The 21,846-nt window shown below is 36.4% G+C and overlaps 1 protein-coding gene across 7 annotated transcripts in view; it reads left to right on the top strand.

The window, feature by feature from the left end:
* The window catches only part of CADPS (calcium dependent secretion activator), a 943,138-nt gene that overhangs the window by 607,141 nt on the left and 314,151 nt on the right, over positions 1 to 21,846 (top strand). For 5 of the 7 annotated variants that reach the window (XM_053720992.1, XM_053720993.1, XM_053720988.1 and 2 more), the window contains exons 12-13: positions 5,503 to 5,639; positions 16,432 to 16,619. In XM_053720992.1, coding sequence (XP_053576967.1) covers positions 5,503 to 5,639; positions 16,432 to 16,619 — 325 coding nt within the window. Of the gene's footprint in view, positions 1 to 5,502; positions 5,640 to 16,431; positions 16,620 to 19,560; positions 19,726 to 21,846 lie in introns of all 7 variants that reach the window. The other 2 variants (XM_053720990.1, XM_053720994.1) reach the window with 2 other exon arrangements.

Here is a 21,846-nt window from a genome sequence, read left to right as displayed (position 1 = left end):
TCATATACAGTATATATATATATAGTGCTATGCCCCTTTATGTGGAAGATACAGCCTTATGCCAAGCTGTGCATAATAAATAGAGGAAGCAGGTTTCATTTTAATGATTTTTTTAAGAAGCTTAATGGATAGAGAGGTTGAAGTTGAAATGTGCATGGGTTCTTTTCAATTTGAAATTGAAGCATTATTGCAATATTTCTTCAATTAGCAAAAAAATGCTTCTTATATATATTTTTTATGGCATACGCACATATGCTGTGAAGTCCGTGCATCATTATTCAAATACCGCACCTTCTCAGAGAATCAGCAGTGTGACACAAAAGCAATACACACCACAAGCGCTCTGAGCAAGCATGGTCCCTCACAGGATATCTGCATATGTTAATGAAGAACAGTAAGAACTTTTACAATAATATTTTTTGCTCATGAACATGCATTGCAAAACGGCTTCTATTTCAAATTTAAATGCTCTAATACACACTTCAATTTTGACCTTTCTATCGCTTTAAATTTGTAATTTTGTGAGTATCTATGCACTGATTAGTAAACTGTGCAGTAGAATTAGGATGAGTATCTATACACAGATAATGACCATAGAGGCACACACCTATGTATAGACCGAATGCTATTGCGCCCCCAGTGCCAAATGCAGGTGTTGCACCAATGGCTGTTCCGCCTCTGATTAGGTTTGAATTTCCATTTGAAACCCTTTCGTAAATAGAAATAATAATATGCACTAATATCAGTTTCTCATAACCTAAATATCCTTTTACATCAGATTCTGATTTTAGAGGAACATTTGTGATAAGATAACAGTACAGTCTGCTGCTGAAACGACAGCTCTTTTAGGGGTAGATTAAAAGTAGATCACTATTGTTCCCTCCTGCTGGCTTGCTGACTCCGTTAGAAATAAGTGTTTTGCATGTCAGTTACCGTGCATATTACAAATTGAAAGTAAAAAGGTTTCATTCTCGCGCTAACATGACTCGCAAAAAGTTGAAGTTAGATGCGTTGATGTATAGGCTTCAATAGAAAGCAAAAGGTGTGTGTGGGGGAGAACTAACAACCCAATCACATTTTCTCAAGTGCGCTTACCCAACATTAAAATATTAATATTTCATGTTCCAATGTTCTTCAAATAGCAGAATATGCTCAATTTATTCATAAATACATGTTTCTATGTATGCGATTTTTCTTTTTGTAATATATATAGATATATACAGATATGCATACGAATAACTATTTATAAATACTTTAAACATATTTCTCTAAGTGAAGAACATTGGAATGTGAAATATTTTTAGTAAATACACAGACACTATATTAATTCTGAATATTGCAGAAATATGATTATTATTATTATTATTATCGGTTATTTGTAGAGCGCCAACAGATTCCGCAGCGCTATTAACAAAGGCGGAGTACAAAAAACAGTTACAGGGATCAAATCGGTAGAGGGCCCTGCCAAGAGTTGCACTGTTGTAGTCAGCTCTTGAGAAGGTGATCAACAAACAGCTGGACTCTTAAGCTTACATGCTAGGGGGGTTCAGGGGATAGCAATGGAGCAGAGGAACTGGTATAAAGTAAGGTTAGCGTAGGTTGTATGCATCCCTAAACAGTAGAGTCTTTAGGGAGCACTTGAAGCTTTTAAAACTAGAAGAGAGTCTAGTGGAGCGAGGCAGAGAGTTCCACAAGATGGGAGCCAGTCTGGAGAAGTCCTGTAAACGGGAGTGTGATGAGGTGACAAGAGAGGAGGAGAGTAGGAGGTCTTGAGCAGAGCGAAGGGGACGAGAAGGAGAGTATCTGGAGACAAGATCTGAGATATAGGGGGGAGCAGTGCAGTTGAGGGCTTTGTATGTTAGAGTGAGAATTTTGTGTTTGATCCTAGAGGCAAGAGGAAGCCAGTGAAGAGATTGGCAGAGAGGTGCAGCAGATGAAGAGCGACTTGTAAGGAAGATGAGTCTGGCAGAGGCATTCATTAAGGATTGTAAAGGAGCTAGGCAGTAGGTGGGGAGACCAGAGAGGACAAAGTTGCAGTAATCGAGGCGGGAGAGGATGAGAGAGTGGATTAAAATCTTAGTTGTGTCTTGTGTAAGGAAGTGTCTAATTTTAGAGATGTTTTTAAGGTGGAAGCGGCAGGCTTTAGCCAAAGACTGAATGTGAGGAGTGAAAAAAAGATCTGAGTCAAATGTGACCCCAAGACATCGGGCATGTGGGGTAGGGGTAATGATGGAGTTATCGACAGTTATAGAGAGATTGGGGGTGGAGAGTTTTGAAGAAGGGGGGAAAATAAGGAGCTCAGTTTTGGAGAGATTTAGCTTGAGGTAGTGAGAGGACATCCAGTTGGAGATGTGAGAAAGACAGTTAGTGACACGGGTTAGCAATGAAGGAGAAAGGTCTGGTGCAGAGAAGTAGATTTGGGTGTCGTCGGCATACAAATGATATTGTAAACCATGGGACTTTATTAGGGAACCTAGTGATGACGTGTAGATTGAGAAGAGAAGGGGACCGAGGACAGAGCCTTGCGGTACTCCGACAGAAAGTGGTGACGGGGCAGAGGAGGCCCCAGAGAAGGCTACACTAAAGGTACGGTTTGACAGGTAGGAAGAGAGCCACGAGAGGGCTGTGTCACATATGCCGAAGGATTGGAGGGTTTGGAGCAAGAGAGGGTGGTCAACAGTGTCAAAGGCTGTGGACAGATCAAGGAGAATAAGCAGAGAGAAGTGGCCTTTTGATTTTGCTGTAAGTAGGTCGTTGGTAACCTTAACAATTGCTGTTTCTGTGGAGTGATGGGGACGAAATCCAGATTGCAATGGGTCAAGGAGGGAGTTTATTGTAAGGAAATGGGAAAGGCGTGCATAAGCTAGTTTTTCGAGAAGCTTTGATACAAGAGGGAGGAGGGAAATAGGGCGGTAGTTGGATGGGGAGGTAGGATCAAGGGAAGGTTTTTTGAGGATAGGTGTGACCAGTGCATGTTTCAGCGATGAGGGAAATATACCGGTGCTGAAGGAGAGGTTGAAAGTGTGTGTGAGTATGATTTTACATGCTTTCATCTACTTGACTGCAATGGGCTCCAATGCACTTATAGATATGTTTATATATGTGCACATATGTATTTATCTGTTTATAGTGGTGTATACATCTGTAAATACATGAATACACAAATAAATACATATGTACACACACACACATATATGTTTAGATATTTATATGTATATATCTCTATGCCCTTTGCATGTCTTTTTTTCTTTCTTCTTATACCTGGGCCCTCATATCTTTGAGCCCTTATAATTTTTAATTGCAATTTTTTTTAATGCTTTTTATTAGTGTTATTATGAGTGTAACTGTACTTTTAAATGTATTTTTGATGTGTTTTGTGACACTTTTTATTCAAGTGTAACAGTTAACCAGAGCTCTGAAGTTGCACTATCCCAACGCATTAAATTAAATTGCACTTAAGTGATCGCATTTCCTTTCAACCTGTAATACACGCGCTATTTCCGACGCTGTCAAACAGCCACAATAAACCTGATTTCGCTCGGACGCAACAATTAGCGCACCACTCGTAATCTAGCCCTCAGAAGGAAACGTATGTGGACCCTGTCAAATATACTGGCAGTTAGGGATGTGAGAATGTTTCTAAAAATTCAAAATTTAAAACTAATTTTGATACATTTGTTTGTTTCTCAATCAAATTTCGAATGTTTACTTAACATTCTATTTTTTAATTTACATTTTTCGAATTTTTCAATAAAATTCAAAAATATTCGTTCGAATAATAGAATGTTTAGCTATGTATTCATTCAATTTCAAATGTAATATTCGTATTCGAATTTGAATGTAACATTCAAATTTTAAATATTATTTCTAGTCTACAACTGTGTTTAATAAATGTAATATTCAAATTTGAATGCTACGTTCGAATTTGAATGTCACATTCAAATTCAAAATAGTATTTCTAGTCTAATACTGTGTTTTTTAAATGTAATATTCGAATTTGAATGTCACATTCGAATTTGAATGTCACATTCAAATTTGAAATAGAATTTATAGTCTAATACTGTGTTTTTAAATGTAATATTTGAATTTGAATGTGACATTCTAATTTGAATCTAACATTGGAATTCAAAATATTATTTCTAGTCTACAACTGTTTAATAAATGTAATATTCAAATTTGAATGCTAAAAACCTCCATTTATCAACTGCAACATCAGAGCCCTTGCAGTAAAGGTTTACATGAGCCTGCAAACAGTTGTGGCTTTAAGGCGGACATTCACTGTTCTCACAATAGAAATATTTTACTTCTTATTGGGGCTCTCAAACAATCGGAGCAGGGCTGCTTAAGCTGTTGCTTGTGCAATCTTACATTACACCTTACACTGGATCACGTCTGCCTGCCTCGCATTTGGGATGCTATCTCGCACTCCTAGAACACAGGCAGGCAGGTTCCCTGCTTAGGAAAGATGTCCTCCCTCCTGTTAATAAATGGAGGCCATAGCTTTAAGCTCCAATCAGAAAATGGTAGGTGATTAGCTTGTCGTGTGACTCCTCAACTGATTGGATCAGGGCCTGTAGCTCCTGAGCAAGATATTACCTATGTGTTTAACATCATTATCTAGGTTCAGTAATGCAAAAATTACATGCTCTTACTAACAACACCTTTTTTGAGTTCTTGATGTCTCTTTACGTCCTGCGGAAAGCTTTTTTGAATGTCTTTAATTGAGCTATCCTTAGCACAATAATAGACCCATGCAAAGCTTATCTTGTTCCTCTGATCTTTTATTTATTTATCCACTCAAGAGTTTAGATTTTATTATTTACACATGTTGAGATTAATTAGATGGGCCCATAGGTTGCTGTGCCAACAGTATTTATCCTGAAAAGAGAAGTGTAATTGTGTTGAGTCTTTTAATTCAGACATATTACAATCCTTGCTGTGTAAATACTAATTATCTGTTGAGGTACTCAGAATTGCTCAAACTCACATTCCCCCCCCCTAAAACTAATAAAAGTCTGTTTTATCACAATGCAACTAGCAACTGAAAGTCAAAGCTTGTTTGATTCAAGTTTATATAGACAATTTAATCTAGAATAAAATATAAATATAAAGGCTACAGCTTCTCCAATAGAATGGCAGTATCTATTTAAAATAAATTAAATTAAAATAATAACTAAATAAATAAATACATAAGTGATATTTTGTTTTTCCAAGGAATAAATGTGTTGACAAAGAAATAGCTTTTTTTATTAAGTTTGGAAAGCAAAACGAAAACATCATCAGAAAATAATCCTAAAAAAAATTAAATCAGTAGAGGGAGATTTTTACCAGTTTACTTTCAGTGGTGTTTTATACCTTTTTATAATTTATTAAAGTGTAGGAGAATTAGCAGTCTATTACAGGATTGTTGAAAGGGCATATATGACAACATATTGGGTTATATAGATATATATTATTTTTTCTCTCCTAATTCTGTTTTTTTCTGCATATGTCAAAAAACAGATGCTGATAGAGCACAAAAACATGGCATGGATGAATTTATCTCTTCAAATCCTTGTACTTTTGACCACGCTTCCCTATTTGAGATGGTTCAGCGCCTTACATTGGATCACAGACTTAGCGATTCTTATTCCTGCTTGGTGAGTATTTTTTTCTTGCAATAAAGGGCCGTTATTCTTGCTTATTTTTTATTACAATACATGAAAAAGTGGAAATGAAACTTGTAATTATTATTTGTTTAATTTGCATGCATGATGAAAAGTTAAGACAAAGATGATTGAACTGATATCAATTTTAACATGAACTGCACATTTCTACACAGCTGACTCCTAGGGTTAAATTGCTTACTTGCTGATAAAGACAACTCGCACATCAATATTGGTGGAAAGATGCAAACCTTCGCAAGTAAAGAAATAAAAAAAAAATGTCTTTATTCAGAACAGTAACAAACAGTTTACAAAACACAAAAATGAACCACATTTTAAAATTCCTTTTTCATTGCAACAAAGTAAATAATTACTTTCAGATTTAAGTCAATCATATATAGTTTATTTGGTTATAAAACAGTATCTAATTTTAGAAATCCATATCATGTTTTATAAGACCACCCTTTAATCATTAGAAATATTTATATATTATAAATATATAGGGGCCTATTTATTATTGTGCGAGTGGACATGATCCGATATAGCAAATCATGTCCAATGCACATCGATAAATGCCGACAGCATACGCTCTCTGCATTTATCATTGCACCAGCAGTTATTTTGAACTGCTGGTGCAATACCGCCCCCTGCAGATTCGGCCGCTAGAAGGGGGTGTCAATCAACAGGGAATGTCAATAAATGCGGTACCTTGCATTCCTCAGAGCAGGCGGTCAGGTTTAGGCTCGCCGGAAACACAGGGCATCAAGCTTGATAAATATGCCCCCTAGGGTCAGATTACAAGTGGGGGGGGATTTTGCGCTTCTGCTAGAGCGCTAATTGCACTAGAATTAAACTTTTTGCTCTTGTTGGATTGCGCTGGTATTATGAGTTGAAAGTAAAAAGTTATCGCTCTCTTGATAACCCGACAAGCTCAATTAGAGTGTTGCGCAAACAATAACCTATTCCCCCAAAGAAGTAAATGGAGAAAAAAAGTGGAATAAAAACTAATATGCGCGTACCCGATCACATATTCTAATATATGCAAACCCAACATGAAAATATTAATATTGCATAAATATTCTTTTACATGTTTTCATCTACCTAACTGCAAAGTTCATCAAAGAACTTATATATATATATATGTCTATATATGTGTACATGTGTATTTATGTGTTTATATGTGTATATACTAATCCAAGAAGAGAAGTTGCGCTCAAGCTTGAAATCTTGAAATCTTCTTGAAGAAAGAAAAGCACTCCAGGCACGTAGAAAAAGTAAAAACAACTTTTATTCCAAAATGATAAAAGAAGGACAAAATAGTGTAGTCCAGCAGAGAGCCAGCAGTGGCTCATCAACCTGATTGTTGGAGTCACTGCTGGCTCTCTGCTGGACTACACTATTTTGTCCTTCTTTTATCATTTTGGAATAAAAGTTGTTTTTACTTTTTCTACGTGCCTGGAGTGCTTTTCTTTCTTCAAGAAGATTTCAAGCTTGAGCGCAACTTCTCTTCTTGGATTAGTGTACTCGGCTTTGCCTGTGGCGTGTGTGGCAGACACGCCTGAAGTTTGCAGCCAAGCGCTTGGATTCGCTAAGGGGGTGTGTCCCCCGCCCACTCTCCTGTGTGCCGGGTTATCCTTTTTCATCGAACGCTCAGGAGGAGCGCACCTAACAGTGATTATCCTGGAACTGTATATGTGTATATATGTCTGTAAATACATATAAGACAGTTATATAGAGTATGCCCAAAAAATCCAAAAGCTGCTATAAACAAACGCAGCTATGAGATATAACAGTAAATAATAAGATATCAGTCTGTTAGGATCGTGTACATATAAGAGCCACCCGTATTGCTTAAGCTTCCATCAGCCTCTACTAGCCCTTTGCCCCCTTACTAGACTTCCGACACAAACAGTGATTTCTGTTTTCTTTCTGTGTCCGTGGTATCTCCGTGAGGCTGGCGTCCCTGTGGAGCTGAAACTTGACTCCTCCTTCTGACGGGGGGGGGGGGGGTCGGTTCTTTTCCAATCATGGGTTGACGTGGCAAACGTCCCTACGATCCTGCTCCAATAACATCTGCAGGTAGCAGTAGCGATTAGTCTGGCGATTTAGCTGATCCAAAGCATATTCATAAAAGAAGGTTTCGCCAGACTATAAACGTAAAAGTAAAACTTTGTCATTATTTGTAATCCATTAAAATACAGTCCATGGAGTACTGCAACAAAGTATAAGGTATACAAACAAGCACACTGGTGTAGCACAGAATGGCTTACTACGGCTATGTAAGCCGAAACACATAAGCCATTCTGTGCTACGCCAGTGTGCTTGTGTGTATACCTTATACTTTGTTGCAGTACTCAATGGACTGTATTTTAATGGATTACAAATAAAGACAAAGTTTTACTTTTACGTTTATAGTCTGGCGAAACCTTCTTTTATGAATATGTAAATACATATATACACATAAAAGTATATTTTTTAAATAAAGTTTATTAGATAGTGTTATTATGAGTGTAACTGTACTTTGTAATGCATTTTTGATGTGTTTTGAGACATTTATTTGACTCGTGTAACAGTTAATCTCAGCTCTGAGATCGCGATAATGTTTCTAGCGTAAATCGTGATTGCTCTCAACTACTTGTAATATGAGTGCAATTAAACCAGCTTGCAAACAATCACAAAAACCCAAGCCACTTGTAATCTAGCTCATATTGTTTTGTTTTAAAATGTGTTGATCATTTTTTTTATAAAAAAGTATCTAATTTCAGAAATCCATATTATGTTTTATAAGACCATCCTTTAATCACTAGAAATATTTATATATTATAAATATATATATATATATATATATATATATATATATATATATATATATATATATATATATATATAAATGTGTTGATCAAGTTAAGGTGTGTGCTCCCATAGATATTTTTTTCTTTTTCTAAACCCTATTAACATTATCTCAAATTTGCATCATAGATGTTGTACAAAGGGGCAATAAGAAATTTCTTACTACCTATCAGCCAGATTACGAGTTTTGCATTATGAGCGTCTCGGTACTAACTTGCAAGTTATTTCCACCACTCACCTCCCTATAGCGCTGCTATTACAAAAACCCGGCGTTAGCGGGCAATATGGCAGCGTTGAGCTCCATACCACACACAAATACCAGCGCTGCTTTGAGCTGGTTTTACGTGCTTGTGCACGATTTCCCCATAGACATCAATGGGGAGAGCCGGCTAAAAAAAAGCCTAGCACATGCAATAAAGGAGCGTAAAGCTCAGTAACGCAGCCTCATTGATTCCTATGGGGAAAGAAAATTTATGTTTACACCTAACACCCTAACATAAACCCTGAGTCTAAACACCCCTAATCTGCTGCCCCTAACATCGTTGAAACCTACATTACACTTATTAACCCCTAATCTGCCGCCCCCGACATCGCTGCCACCTACCTACACTTATTAACCCCTAATCTGCTGCCCTCGACATCGCCGCCACCTACATTACACTTATTAACCCCTAATCTGCTGCCCCGACATCTCCGCCACCTACATTACACTTATTAACCCCTAATCTGCCACCCCCGACATCGCCGCCACCTACCTACACTTATTAACCCCTAATCTGACGCCCCGACATCGCCACCACCTACATTACACTTATTAACCCCTAATCTGTCGCTGCCCGACATCGCCGCCCCCTACATTACAATTATTAACCCCTAATCTGCCGCCCCCAACATCGCATAGAATTATATCAGCCAATCGGAATTCAAGGGACGCCATTTTAGATGATTTCCCTTAAAGGAACCCTCATTCTTCAGTAGCCATCGGAAGAAGCTTTTTACAGCTATACTGCATCACTTTCAAGTGTTAAACATTTGGGTATCATGGCCCTTTAACTACTCTATAAACAATTACTTATTTCTATCCATACACACAAGGTTATTAACCATTTCCTTCCCATATACACACCAGTCTTATTGACTAGACACACAGAGAGTGCAACTAGCATATTTATCCCTCATCCTGACCAAGCTCATAGGACCAGATTATCTAAAGCTCTTGAGATGATCTAAAACATCTTGGCAGTACCAAGAGGTCCCGCAAAGAAATTTAGAAAATCAAAATTTTAACTTGAGAGCTGTCTATCTTGCTTTGCAGGGTTACTGGTGTGAGGGAGAGACACATATTACAATAAAATGCTCAAAAAAGCCCCTAAAATGTTTTCATTATTTCGCTCCCTGACAGTTTTTCATCATCAAGCCCAAGATTAAAATTGGTCTAACACATTGTTTTGTTTCCCTACTCCTGATTTGGCAAACTAGAAGGATATGCAGAAAATAAATTATCTTGATTTAAACACTATGATAAAGACAAAAACATTAATTGTTTTCAAAAGTGTTCATTTAAAGAATATTTTTTTAAGTAAATTACAGTGATTTTTTTTTCCACATGCAAACTGCTGAATGCAGGTACCTTGTGTGTGTGTGTGTGTGTGTATATATATATATATATATATATATATATATATATATATATATATATATATATATATATATCAATGTAAATATTTGCATAGGAAATTAGTACATCTAGGCAAGTATCCCCGCTTGCTTTTCCCCAGAAATTCTTAATATACAATGTTTCCAATGCACAAGAGAATTGTGGGTAAGATATGCAAATTAGATATGCAATTTCTCAGTTTTTTTGCTTTTTGACACAGTGATCCTTTTAACAGGATTATGACAGCAAACCAGAAATCACTCACTAGACAAGCCTGTTTCGTTCTTTTTGGAACTCATCAGTAGGAGATAGATTTCTGGTTGCTGCATTGGTAAAGCTATTTTCATGGTTAAACCAAAATTCATTAAAATTATGGGGGGAGATAAAAAACTGAAATTAAAATCCTCCATGTCTCAAAATTAAATCAATGTAAATATTTGCATAGGAAATTAGTACATCTAGGCAAAAAGCAAGCGGGGATACTTGCCTAGATGTACTAATTCCCTATGCAAATATTTACATTGATTTAATTTTGAGACATGGAGGATTTTAATTTCAGTTTTTTATCTCCCCCCATAATTTTAAGGAATTTATATATATATATATATATATATATATATATATATATATATATATATATATATATATATATATATATATATATATATATATATATATATATATATATATGTTAACATTTTGTAGATTGGTGCTGCTGTAAATATTCAGGGGCAGATTATGAGTTATTATTTAATATTTGCACTCAACCGAGTAATACCAGCACACACTAATGTGTGCTGGTATTACGAGTTAGGCGCAATGCGAGCGCGGTTCTACAGGCTCCAATGGGAGCCTCGTTTTAATGCCATAGGACGCGGCATGAGAACTATCACAGCGCAGGGGGTAAGTCGTGCAGTGATGGGAAGCAAATCTAAATATGTACACATATTAACACATAAATATATATGTGTATAAGCATATACATATATATTTACAGGGAACACACAGTTCCCATAGACCGCAATTTAAAGGCGCTTTTCAATGCTGTTTTTTTTTCTAACACCCCACAGACGCACATTTTAGCCCCCCAAAACTGCCCAGTGCAGTTATATAGATATATATTTTTTTTAAAGATGCCAGTATTTTTTTATTTTTTAAAATAAACTACACATATTTGGGGCCAGATGGGGCACATTAAAAAAAAATAACCAAAGGTCTGTAATGGCTTGTTATTTATCTCGCTCCCACAAAAGGGCGAATTTGCCCATTTGCGGGAACGCAATAAATTAGCGCTCCACTTGTAAGCTAGCCCATAACAACTAACAATCCTTGCTCTGTAAATACTAATTTATTTATCCACTCAAGAGTTTAGATTTTATTATTTACACATGTTGAGATTAATTAGACGGGCCCATAGGTTGCTGTGCCAACAGTTTTTATCCTGAAAAGAGAAGTTTCACAAATAACTTTAGGTGCATGTGTTGACAATGACTAATTCATTTTGAACACTTGTTCTCTGTATTGAAACTCTGTTTTATTTCAGTGAATACTTCTCAATTAATGAGAACAAACTGAAGAGTTACAAATCGTAATTTTCACAGCCTGTCGATGTGAATGTACTTGTAAATTAACATTTGAACTGTTGTTTGTGATCATTGATACTTTACAGATTTAAAAATTTGAAAGTGAATGATTGGAGGGGTTTTTTTTCCATCAAGCTAGTGGGTCACAATAAATCTTAAAGGGATATAAAACATTTTGCGCTAGATTACAAGTTGAGTGCAAAATATTGCTTCTGCGAAAGGGATATATGCGCTCAGTTTAGTAATACCAGCGCACGCAAATGTATGATGGTATTACAAGTTAGGTGCAATGCGAACGCGACCTTGAGAGCTTGCGATAGCGATAACCAGCCACTTGTAATGGCTGGTTATTTATAGTGTGCCCCCAAACAGGCGAATTTGCCGGTTTGCGGGTGCGAGATAAATTAGTGCTCCACTTCTAATCTGGCCCTTTGTAGTTTCAAGACTTTACTGTCGTTTTTACAATAAATTAGTATACATGGTCAATGTGCAAACTTTCTATATACATTTAGTTAACACATTTGGCTAGAAGAACGAAGCAGTGGATGCTGCTTTTGAGCCCCTGCGGGGCTCATCCAACCACTACCTCTTACGCCCTCTGCCACCTCAGAGGTGACAGACATAAAACGCCCTGAATACGTTAGTTCGTGGTGATTAACAGACAAATTACGCGAGAGAGGGGGGCAACATTGCACAAGCAAGTGCTTTTGTAATGGTACATCTGACCAGTGAATTTACAGGGGGCTATTTAACAAAGGGGCGGATCAGGTCCGACAGACCTTGCTGAATGCGGAGAGCAATACGCTCTCCGTATTCAGCATTGCACCAGCAGTTCTTGTGAGCTGCTGGTGCAACGCCGCCCCCTGCAGATTCGGCCGCCAGCAAGCGGGTGATCGTACTCGATCGGGTTCAATTGCGGCGATGTCTGTCCGCCTGCTCAGGGCAGCCGGACAGGTTATGGAACAGCGGTCTTTAGACCACAGCTTAATAAATGGTGTTTCTGGCGAGCCTGCAGGCTCGCCAGAAACACAGGCCCTCAAAGCTCCATCCGGAGCTTGATAAATGGGCCCCACAGTGTCCACTGCGAAGCCGGGAGGTCAGGTTCCTTAGTCAGATGAAGCGCAACTGAGCATGCGCAAAATGTGTCAGGTTTGCTCTATGCTGCCTTTGCTGCATTTATGATGCTTACTATAACCTAAATAAAAAGATCTTAAGTGTGGCTATCTTTTCTGATGTTGAGCTTTCCTTTATTACTTATTCCCAAGTAGGGAACCTTGTTCTCTTGCATCTTCGTACTTGGGGCCCCTTGTTTGATGCAGTTGTGTTTCAATTGCCAACTCTCCCCTCCCATCATTAAAGGGACACCCAATCAAAATTAAACTTTCATTATTCAGATAGAGCATGTCATTTTAAACAACTTTCCAATTTACTTCCATTAACTAAATGTGCACAGTCTTTTTTATATTTAAACTTTTTGAGTCACCAGCTCCTACTGAGCATGTGCAAGGATAAGCGTGTATGCATTTGTGAATGGCTGATGGCTGTCACATGGTACGTGTATGCATTTGTGAATGGCTGATGGCTGTCACATGGTACAGGGGGAGTGGAAAAAGACATAACTTTAAAAATTGTCAGAAAAAAAAAATCTACTACTCATTAAAAGCTCAGACTGAGTGCTATTGCATTGTCTTGTTATCTTGCATTTGTTGATTATGCAAATCTACTGTGTTGACTGGTCCTTTAATCTTATTTGAAGGAGGCAATCTGGACCTGTTACTAGAGTAGACTAGGCAAGCCACTGTCATTTTGTTAGCAAAACATATATATATATATATTTATATTTATTCACAGTATCTTATTACATCTGTTAAGTCCAATTAAGGAGATACATGTTTGCAGGGTTTGCCAAGTGATGCCTGAAATGTGCTCTTCTAACCCTCAGAACTGAAAAAAACTCACAATTTAGCAGAGCTAAAGTACAGTAAGAGAGGACAAAATAAATAATGATTTACTTTTTTTTCTTTGTATTTAAAGGGACATAAATCCCAAAATGTTTCTTTCATGATTCAGATGATAGAGCATACAATTTTAAACAACTTTCCAATTGACTTCTATTATCAAATTTTCTTGGTTTTCTTGTTATCCGTGGTTGAAAAGCAGGGATGTAAACTCACGAGTGTGCACGTCTGCAGCACTATATAGCAGCAGTTTTGCAACATTAAGCAGGAAACACAAGATGGCAGCACTACTTCCTGTCATGTTGTTCTTCAGGCATGTGCACCCTACCTACCTAGGTATCTCTTCAACAAAGAATAACTTGTGAATGAAGCCAATTTGATGATAGAAGTAAATTGGAAACTTTTTCAAAATTGTATTATCTCTCTAAATCATTAAATAAAGGTTTTGGGTTTTATATCCCTTTAACCATTTTATATTACTAGTTATGTTTCATCTCTATTTAATTCCACATTTGTAGGCCTTGTAAAGTTACCAAAAATATATATATAGAGAGAGTTATGTTCTTATCTAGCAATTATGTGCAAATACAAATAACTAAATCTATTTGGGTCATCCACCTATCACAACACTGGGTTTATGAATAAATTAACAGGGTGACATTTTAACCTTTTACTTCCATTAGAGGTCAGAGAGTTTATTTAGCTGTTGTGCAGACCCCAGCCCCATTCCATAAGAATTGTAAATGATTTGGGAATATTAAAAAATAATGCAGTGATGCTTGAAATATATGCAAGTGCATCAGCTGCAGTGTTTTTTTGAAAGAACATAAGCAAAATCATTATCCCTACTATTATCCAACAACTCTATAATCAACCTCACATTGGTCTTTTATCTTTACTTATTGATCTTCTGTCAACAGTACTAGACAAATGCCTATCAATTATATGCATGCTAAATCTATAACTGCTATCTTTGAAACACTATAATTTTCTCACTAAACAGAAAATTAGTAGGGACATTATATGCTTTCTAGAGACACCAGTTACATATTAAGAACGTTTATTTTTGGTTTTGGTAAGTGATATTGTTAGTGGACAAACATGACTCATAGATGAACTTTTGAAACCCTTTAAAACCTTAAGCTTTGTGATTAAAAAAATAATATATATATATATATATATACATATATATATATATATATGTATATAAATATTTATATATATATATATATATATATATATATATACATATATATACACACATATATATATATATATATATATATATATATATATATATATATATATATATATATATATATATATATATATATATATATATATATATATATTAGACATGTGCATGTCGAAATAATTTGGTTCGTATCGTTTCAGATTTTTTAGAATTTCGGTTCAGATCGATACGAATTCGGAAAAATTTGAATCAATTCGGTTCGGATTCGTTTCGGATTTATTCGGATTTGAATAAATTTGGCTCGATTCGGTTCGGAAATTCGGAATTTCGGTAAATATTAGGTGGGATGTGCTGTGTATTAGACTAGTATTATGTACTGTATATTAGGTGTAACCCATAGCAGAGTGATATAACCTAATATACTGTACAATACTAGTGTAATCCATGGCCAGCCGAATCTACCGAATAAATCCGAACTAATTCGGATTTATTTGGTAGATTCGGCACTATTTTAATTCGGAAATTCGAATCGATCCGAATCCCGAATTTACCGAATTCGGACGAATTTCCGAATCGATCCGAAACGAATCGCACATATCTAATATATATATATATATATATATATATATAAGCATCAGAGAAAGTGAGTCCATAAATTTAAAGGGATATGAAACCCAAACATTTTATTTTGTGATTCAGACAGATCACAAAGTTTAAAAAAAAGTTTCTAATTTACTTCTTATATCAAATTTGCTTAATTCCAATGAAATTCTGTGTTGAAGAGATACCTAGGTAGACATCTGGATTACTTCATAGCAGTAAATATTGCTGCCATCTAGTGCTCTTGCAAAAAGATAACATTCTTGCAAAACTGCTGCCATATAATGCTCCAGAAATATGACTACTCCTAAAGTGATGGTCTAGTTAAATATAAACTTTCATGATTCAGATAGGGCATGCAATTTAAACAACTTTCCATTTTACTTTTATCATCAGTTTTGCTTTGTTCTCTTAGTATTCTTAGTTGAAAGTTAAAGTATGCAAATGTCTTAGCATTTGAAGGCCCCCTCTTATCTAAATGCATTCTGAATTCTTTTTCACAACTAGAGGGCGTAAGTTTATGTGTGCAATTGTGCTCACGCCTGTGGGGTTACCTAGGAGTCATCACTGATTGGCTAAAATGCAAGTCTGTCAAAAGAACTGAAATAAGGGGGCAGTTTGCAGAGGCTTAGATACAAGGTAATCACAGAGGTAACAAGTATATTAATATAACTGTGCTGGTTATGCAAAACTGTAAATGAGTAATAAAGGGATTATCTATCTTTTAAAACAATACAAATTCTGGTGTAGACTGTCCCTTAAGCTTACGCCCCTTTTAAAAAAAAAGTAACAAAGAAAATTGATAGTTGAAGTCAATTAGAAAGTTGTTTCAAATTGTGCGCCCTATCTGAATGAAAGTAAAATGTTGGGTTTCATATCCCTTTCATTGAGCAATATACAAAAATGTGGTCATACTGTATTATTTTTTCATTTTTCTCTATAGGGTTGGTTCAGCCCTGGACAGGTGTTTGTATTGGATGAGTACTGTGCAAGATATGGAGTAAGAGGCTGTCATAGACATTTGTGTTATCTTAGTGATTTACTAGAGCGAGCAGAGAATGGAGCCATGGTAGATCCAACGCTACTTCACTATAGTTTTGCCTTCTGCGCATCACATGTACATGGTAACAGGTAAGTAAAACAGAGAGCAGAAATGTTTTACCATATTGTGATTTGAAATGTAGTCTTGACCAGTGTTCCCTCTAAGGTTACATTTTGTGATTGGCCCAGCAGCAAAACAGTTAATAAGGGAACCATATCTTGCAGTCTACTTTGTGTAGTGTTTGTTTACTGCAGGGTATGGTTCCCTAATTAACTGTTTAACTGCTGAGTCACTCACAGAATGTGGCCTTAGAGGGAACGCTAGTCATGACAAAGAAGTTATAAGCCATTGTTATGTATTATTATTATTTGTATTATGGGAATATTGAAATTAGCGCTATTCATTTTTATTTAAATGAGGACACCATACAGGGGCCTATTTAAGAAGGCTTCGAGCGGACATGATCCAATATTGCGGATCATGTCTGCTGCACATCGATACATGCCGACAGCATACACTCTCTGCATTTATCATTGCACCAGCAGTTCTTGTGAACTGCTGGTCCAATACCGCCCCCTGCAGATTCACGGCCGCAGAGCAGGCGGACAGGTTATGGAGCAGTGGTTTTTAGATCGCTGCTTCATAACTTGTGTTTCTGGCGAGCCTTACGGAGCTTGATAAATATGCCCCATAGTGTATGTTTGCAAACCAATATAGCACGTTGTTTATATAAAACAAGTTGAAACTGAGTTTGGTACTTCACGTGTTATATGTCGCAAACCACAATATTTGTGAAACCAGTAGGCCGTCTTTATTATACAAAGGGCCAGTAGTCACTGAAAGACACTGTCTTTTTTATACTTATTCCTGTATTAAATCCGTAAAACTGGAAAATGGCACATTTTATTGAAGGGGGCACAGAAAAAAGACTTGCCAAGTCCAATTCAAACATGAAATCAGTATAATCCCAGTCTCCAAAATGTTAAAAGACCTTTAATTTCTTAGGTTTGGGTAAAAAAAAGCATAGTACAACGTTTCAGGCCTACAATAGGCCCTTAGTCATGCATATGTACATGACTAAAAGCCTATTGTATGCCTCAATCATTGTACTATGCTTTTTGGACCCAAACCAAAGAAATGAAAGGTCTTTTAACATTTTTGAGACTGGAATTATACTGATTTGACATTTTTTATACAAAGGGCTGGGTTGACTGTGGACCACATTACATAATACTTATGCTAAAGATACTGGTCTCCATTTATTAAGCAGTGGAAGCTGCTTTGGGGCACTTAAAGGGGCAGGCACACTTGCTTGCTTGCTGCAAGTTAAGAAGTGGTGGTCATCAGTTTGAGGTTGTGGCTTGAGAACAGGGGGTGGTGCTGCACAACAAAATACTGCCGAACATATTGAAAAGTATGTAATGTGGTACAAATACACCTGCTTGATTATTTTAAGAGAAGGATGGGACTGCTTTATTTATAACAAATTACTGATATCTGTTTTCTGCTAAACTAGTCTAAGGGCCACACAGAAACCTTGGAGGGCCAAGTGTGGCCTGTATGCCATGTAGTGGTTAAAATATTGGCCATTACATTAGAGCGGTGGTAGTGTCAAGGGCCAAGATCTTGCATTGAACTAGATCCTGATGCTCATTATATAGCGAATATGAAGCTCATCATCTCAAAACAGCTGAGTAGCAGAATTGTGACTAGGGAGTTAGTTAACCCTCTTTGGCATCCAAGGTGTTAATGGGAATTTGCAAACTCCCACTCTATTAACCCTTGAATTTTGCAATGCATTTTAACCTTCCCTTGCATCAGAGGGGTTAACAATAGTTTGCATGGATTGTTGTGCACTTTAATTTTCTTTCCAATAAGAAATGAGAAAATAATCCAATGTTACTGGAGGTATTTAAATCATAAAGAGAGCAGTGGCTTTGGAAAACGCACAAAAGCAACAAAAGGGAAAACATATAATATTCTCTCTGCGTGCATAATGAAAAACGCCCTCTTCTCTTCAGAGAGAAAAATAGTCAAACGAGCGGAGAAATAATACCTCCTATTCAACATTAAAAGAAATAAGTTGCCTTCAGTTGTTGAAGGTATAGTATGAGGTTCACATGGCACTTAAAGTACACAAATCACTGCTCTTTACTAACAAAGACAAAGAAAGCCAAAGAGCTTACAATACATTATGCCTGGGGCTCTGAAACGTAAATATACTTTACCATGGTAGTACAAAAGGTCTTAAATTAGGTCCTAACCCAACAAAGAATGTAGCTTTCGTCAGAAAATGTTAGCTTCATTTATTTGTATTTTAACATATGGTTACTTGTTTTTCAAAAATGTCAACACAATGTGTAGTATAGATACATAGATAGATAGATGGATAGATAGATAGATTGATAGATGTAAAATAAGTGAGTGCAGGGACTTATTTATGTTTGTCTTTAATTGAAAATGAGATAAATATACTTAAAAGCCCCTGGACAGTAGATTCTCATCAGAAAACGGTAAAAACTGTTTCTACGAATATATATTTTATCATATGTTCTTGAAGAATGTTTTGTATATCAATGCTGCATCTGACTCCAACGTTTGGTGTACTCTTGTCAATACTGCTTTTAAAAGAATGACAAAGATTCTTAACATAAAGAGCTGTTATATTTGTCAAATAACTGTTTTAAGAAACAAATATTTTCTTATAATGATCTAAAAAAATGTCACTTTTATATCTGGTATTATGTAACTCTGATATCACTAGGGTACTTTGTAAACACATATATTACAAATAGGTAATCAACCTTTGTTCATTAATACAATTCAGTCATTTGTTTACTTATTTTTTCTATTCATTTTTCTTTTGCTTCCTTTGTTATAAACTTTAGCTTATACTTTTCTTTATTTCAGTTTGCGTCACTTTGTTTCTTTTTGCATGCTTTTCATGTCTCTTATTTTTTTTTTATCTACTTATTTGTGTGCTGCTGACATTATACTGTAAACACTATCAATACCATCTGCGTATCAAAGTCCACTAATGACAGAACTGCTGGGTGGATCTCAGCAAAATGCAGACTCTGAGGGTGGCAAAGTGCCAAGCCCCTCAGCTATTGAACCTGACTCAAAAAGAGATTCCAAAAGAGATTCTAAAAAACGAAAAGATTCCAAATCTCAGCCGAACCCAGAACCAAAAAGGTAAGGATACCAAACATATAGATTGTGTATTTCACTGTATCACTGTTGAAGTGACACACTTTGATTTGGCCTATTATAGGGACACTGAACACTTTTTTTTTTTTTTCATGATTCAGATAGAGCATGCAGTTTTAAGCAACTTTCTATTTTACTCCTTTTATCAATTTTTTTCTTTGTTCTCTTGGTATCTTTATTTGAAAAAGCAGGAATGTAAGCATAGGAACTAGCCCATTTTTGGTTCAGACCCTGGATATCGCTTGCTGATCAGTGGCTTAATTTAGCCACAAATCAGCAATTAGTACCCAGGTGCCGAACCAAAGAAGGGCTGGCTTGTAAACCTACATTCCTGCTTTTTCAAATAAAGATACCAAGAGAACGAAGAAAAATGGATAATAGGAGCAAATTAGAAAGTTGCTTAAAATCACATGCTCTATCTGAATCATGAAAGAAAAAAAATTGGGTTCAGTATCCCTTTAACATTAAAAAGTTAAAGGCATTATGTTATTTTATCTTCTAAATGGTAAAATACATTTTTATTCAATGGTCTTTTGTAGAAAGATTACTATTAGTCTAGTAACTAACAATTTGTATAAGTTTGCATTTCTGAGTATCTGTCTTGGCTCTACCCTTTCTAATTCTGAAAGTGTTTCAACAAGTTAGGTATAAACCAGGAATTGATACAGGGAAGGGTTTTTTTAAGGGTAGAGAAGCTGATGCACAGGCCCCTATTTAAGAAAGTCTGGCGGACCTGATCCGACAGTGCGGATCAGGTCCGCCAGACCTCGCTGAATACGGTGAGCGTATTCAGCATTGCACCAGCAGCTCACAAGAACTGCTGGTGCAACGCCGCCCCCTGCAGACTCGCGGCCAATGGGCCGCCAGTAGGGGGGTGTCAATCAACCCAATCGTACTCGATCGGCTTGATTTCCGGCGATGTCTGTCCGCCTGCTCAGAGCAGGTGGACAGGTTATGGAGGAACGGTCTTTGTGACCGCTGCTTCATAACTGCTGTTTCTGGCGAGCCATTCGGAGCTTGATAGATAAGGCCCCATAGTCTTCTTGATGGTGAGTGAACAGATTGCATCTCCTTAAACTGAAAGGGGTATGCAATGTTGGTGGTTTACAGTATGTCCCTCTGTCACAGCTAGGAGCTGAGATATTTTCCAACCCTCTTGACCAGGTTTGAAGATCTTGAAGGTAGACTTCTACGTCCCAAGTGGTTGGGGGAATTGTCATTTGTAGTTTTTTGGCCATGGGGACTAATCGTGTGGAAGGATGTTTAATCATTAAACAAAAATGATTAAATGTTCTAGTCATGTGATAAGGGAGCAAAGTCAGGCCTTTGTAAGAGGAGTCTCATTAGATATAGATGATCCATTCCTCTGATAAATAAACTGACTTGTGGGAGAGGTAAAAAAGGCAGAAAAGCAGGGACTGGGCTATTCTATAATGTTTGCATGTATGTATGCTTAATATTAGTATGTATTAGTATTTGTATAGTTTTGTCCATAAACAGATCACTTAATTTATGAGTAAATTGTAATCTGTATAGAACTGTACAGATATCAATGAATATGGGACCTCTGTCTGAAGAGCTTGCTATCTAATTAGGACTAGGGAGGACTTACAGATATATAAAGTTGATGTGGTTGGTAGTATTTATTGTGCCTATGTGCCAGAGATAGCTAAATTAACATAAGTTGACTGTATGTTTTTTAAGCTGAGATTTAGATGCTGTTAAATAAGAAATTTGCAGGATACCAAACACCAATGTGTTCCTGATGTAGAAGGTAATAACCCAAAGTAACACCAAAATAGACATCTTTTTAAATATGAGTTGTAAATAAGATGTTATTAAGGACACCGTGAATAGAACCATTATGTTTTTGTCAGTCAACTTCGGAGGCAGGCCAAACTCATTCAGTAAAATTGGCATTTATACTAAGGAAATAAATATTCATTGAGCTTATTTTATAAAATATTGTTTTTGCATAATTTAAGAAGTAGTAGCTAGGTAAAACATAATTTTAAACATAATATAGAATTGTTTTTGTTTATTCATTTATTGTAATTGCATAAATATGCTAGTTAACAAAAATTATGGTGGGCGCAAAAAAACCTA

The sequence above is a fragment of the Bombina bombina genome, chromosome 7 (genome assembly GCF_027579735.1).
Source record: "Bombina bombina isolate aBomBom1 chromosome 7, aBomBom1.pri, whole genome shotgun sequence".
NCBI classification, from domain to species: Eukaryota; Metazoa; Chordata; class Amphibia; order Anura; family Bombinatoridae; genus Bombina; species Bombina bombina.
Note: the sequence above shows the minus strand (reverse complement) of the source record. Positions and strands in the feature narration are given on the sequence as shown.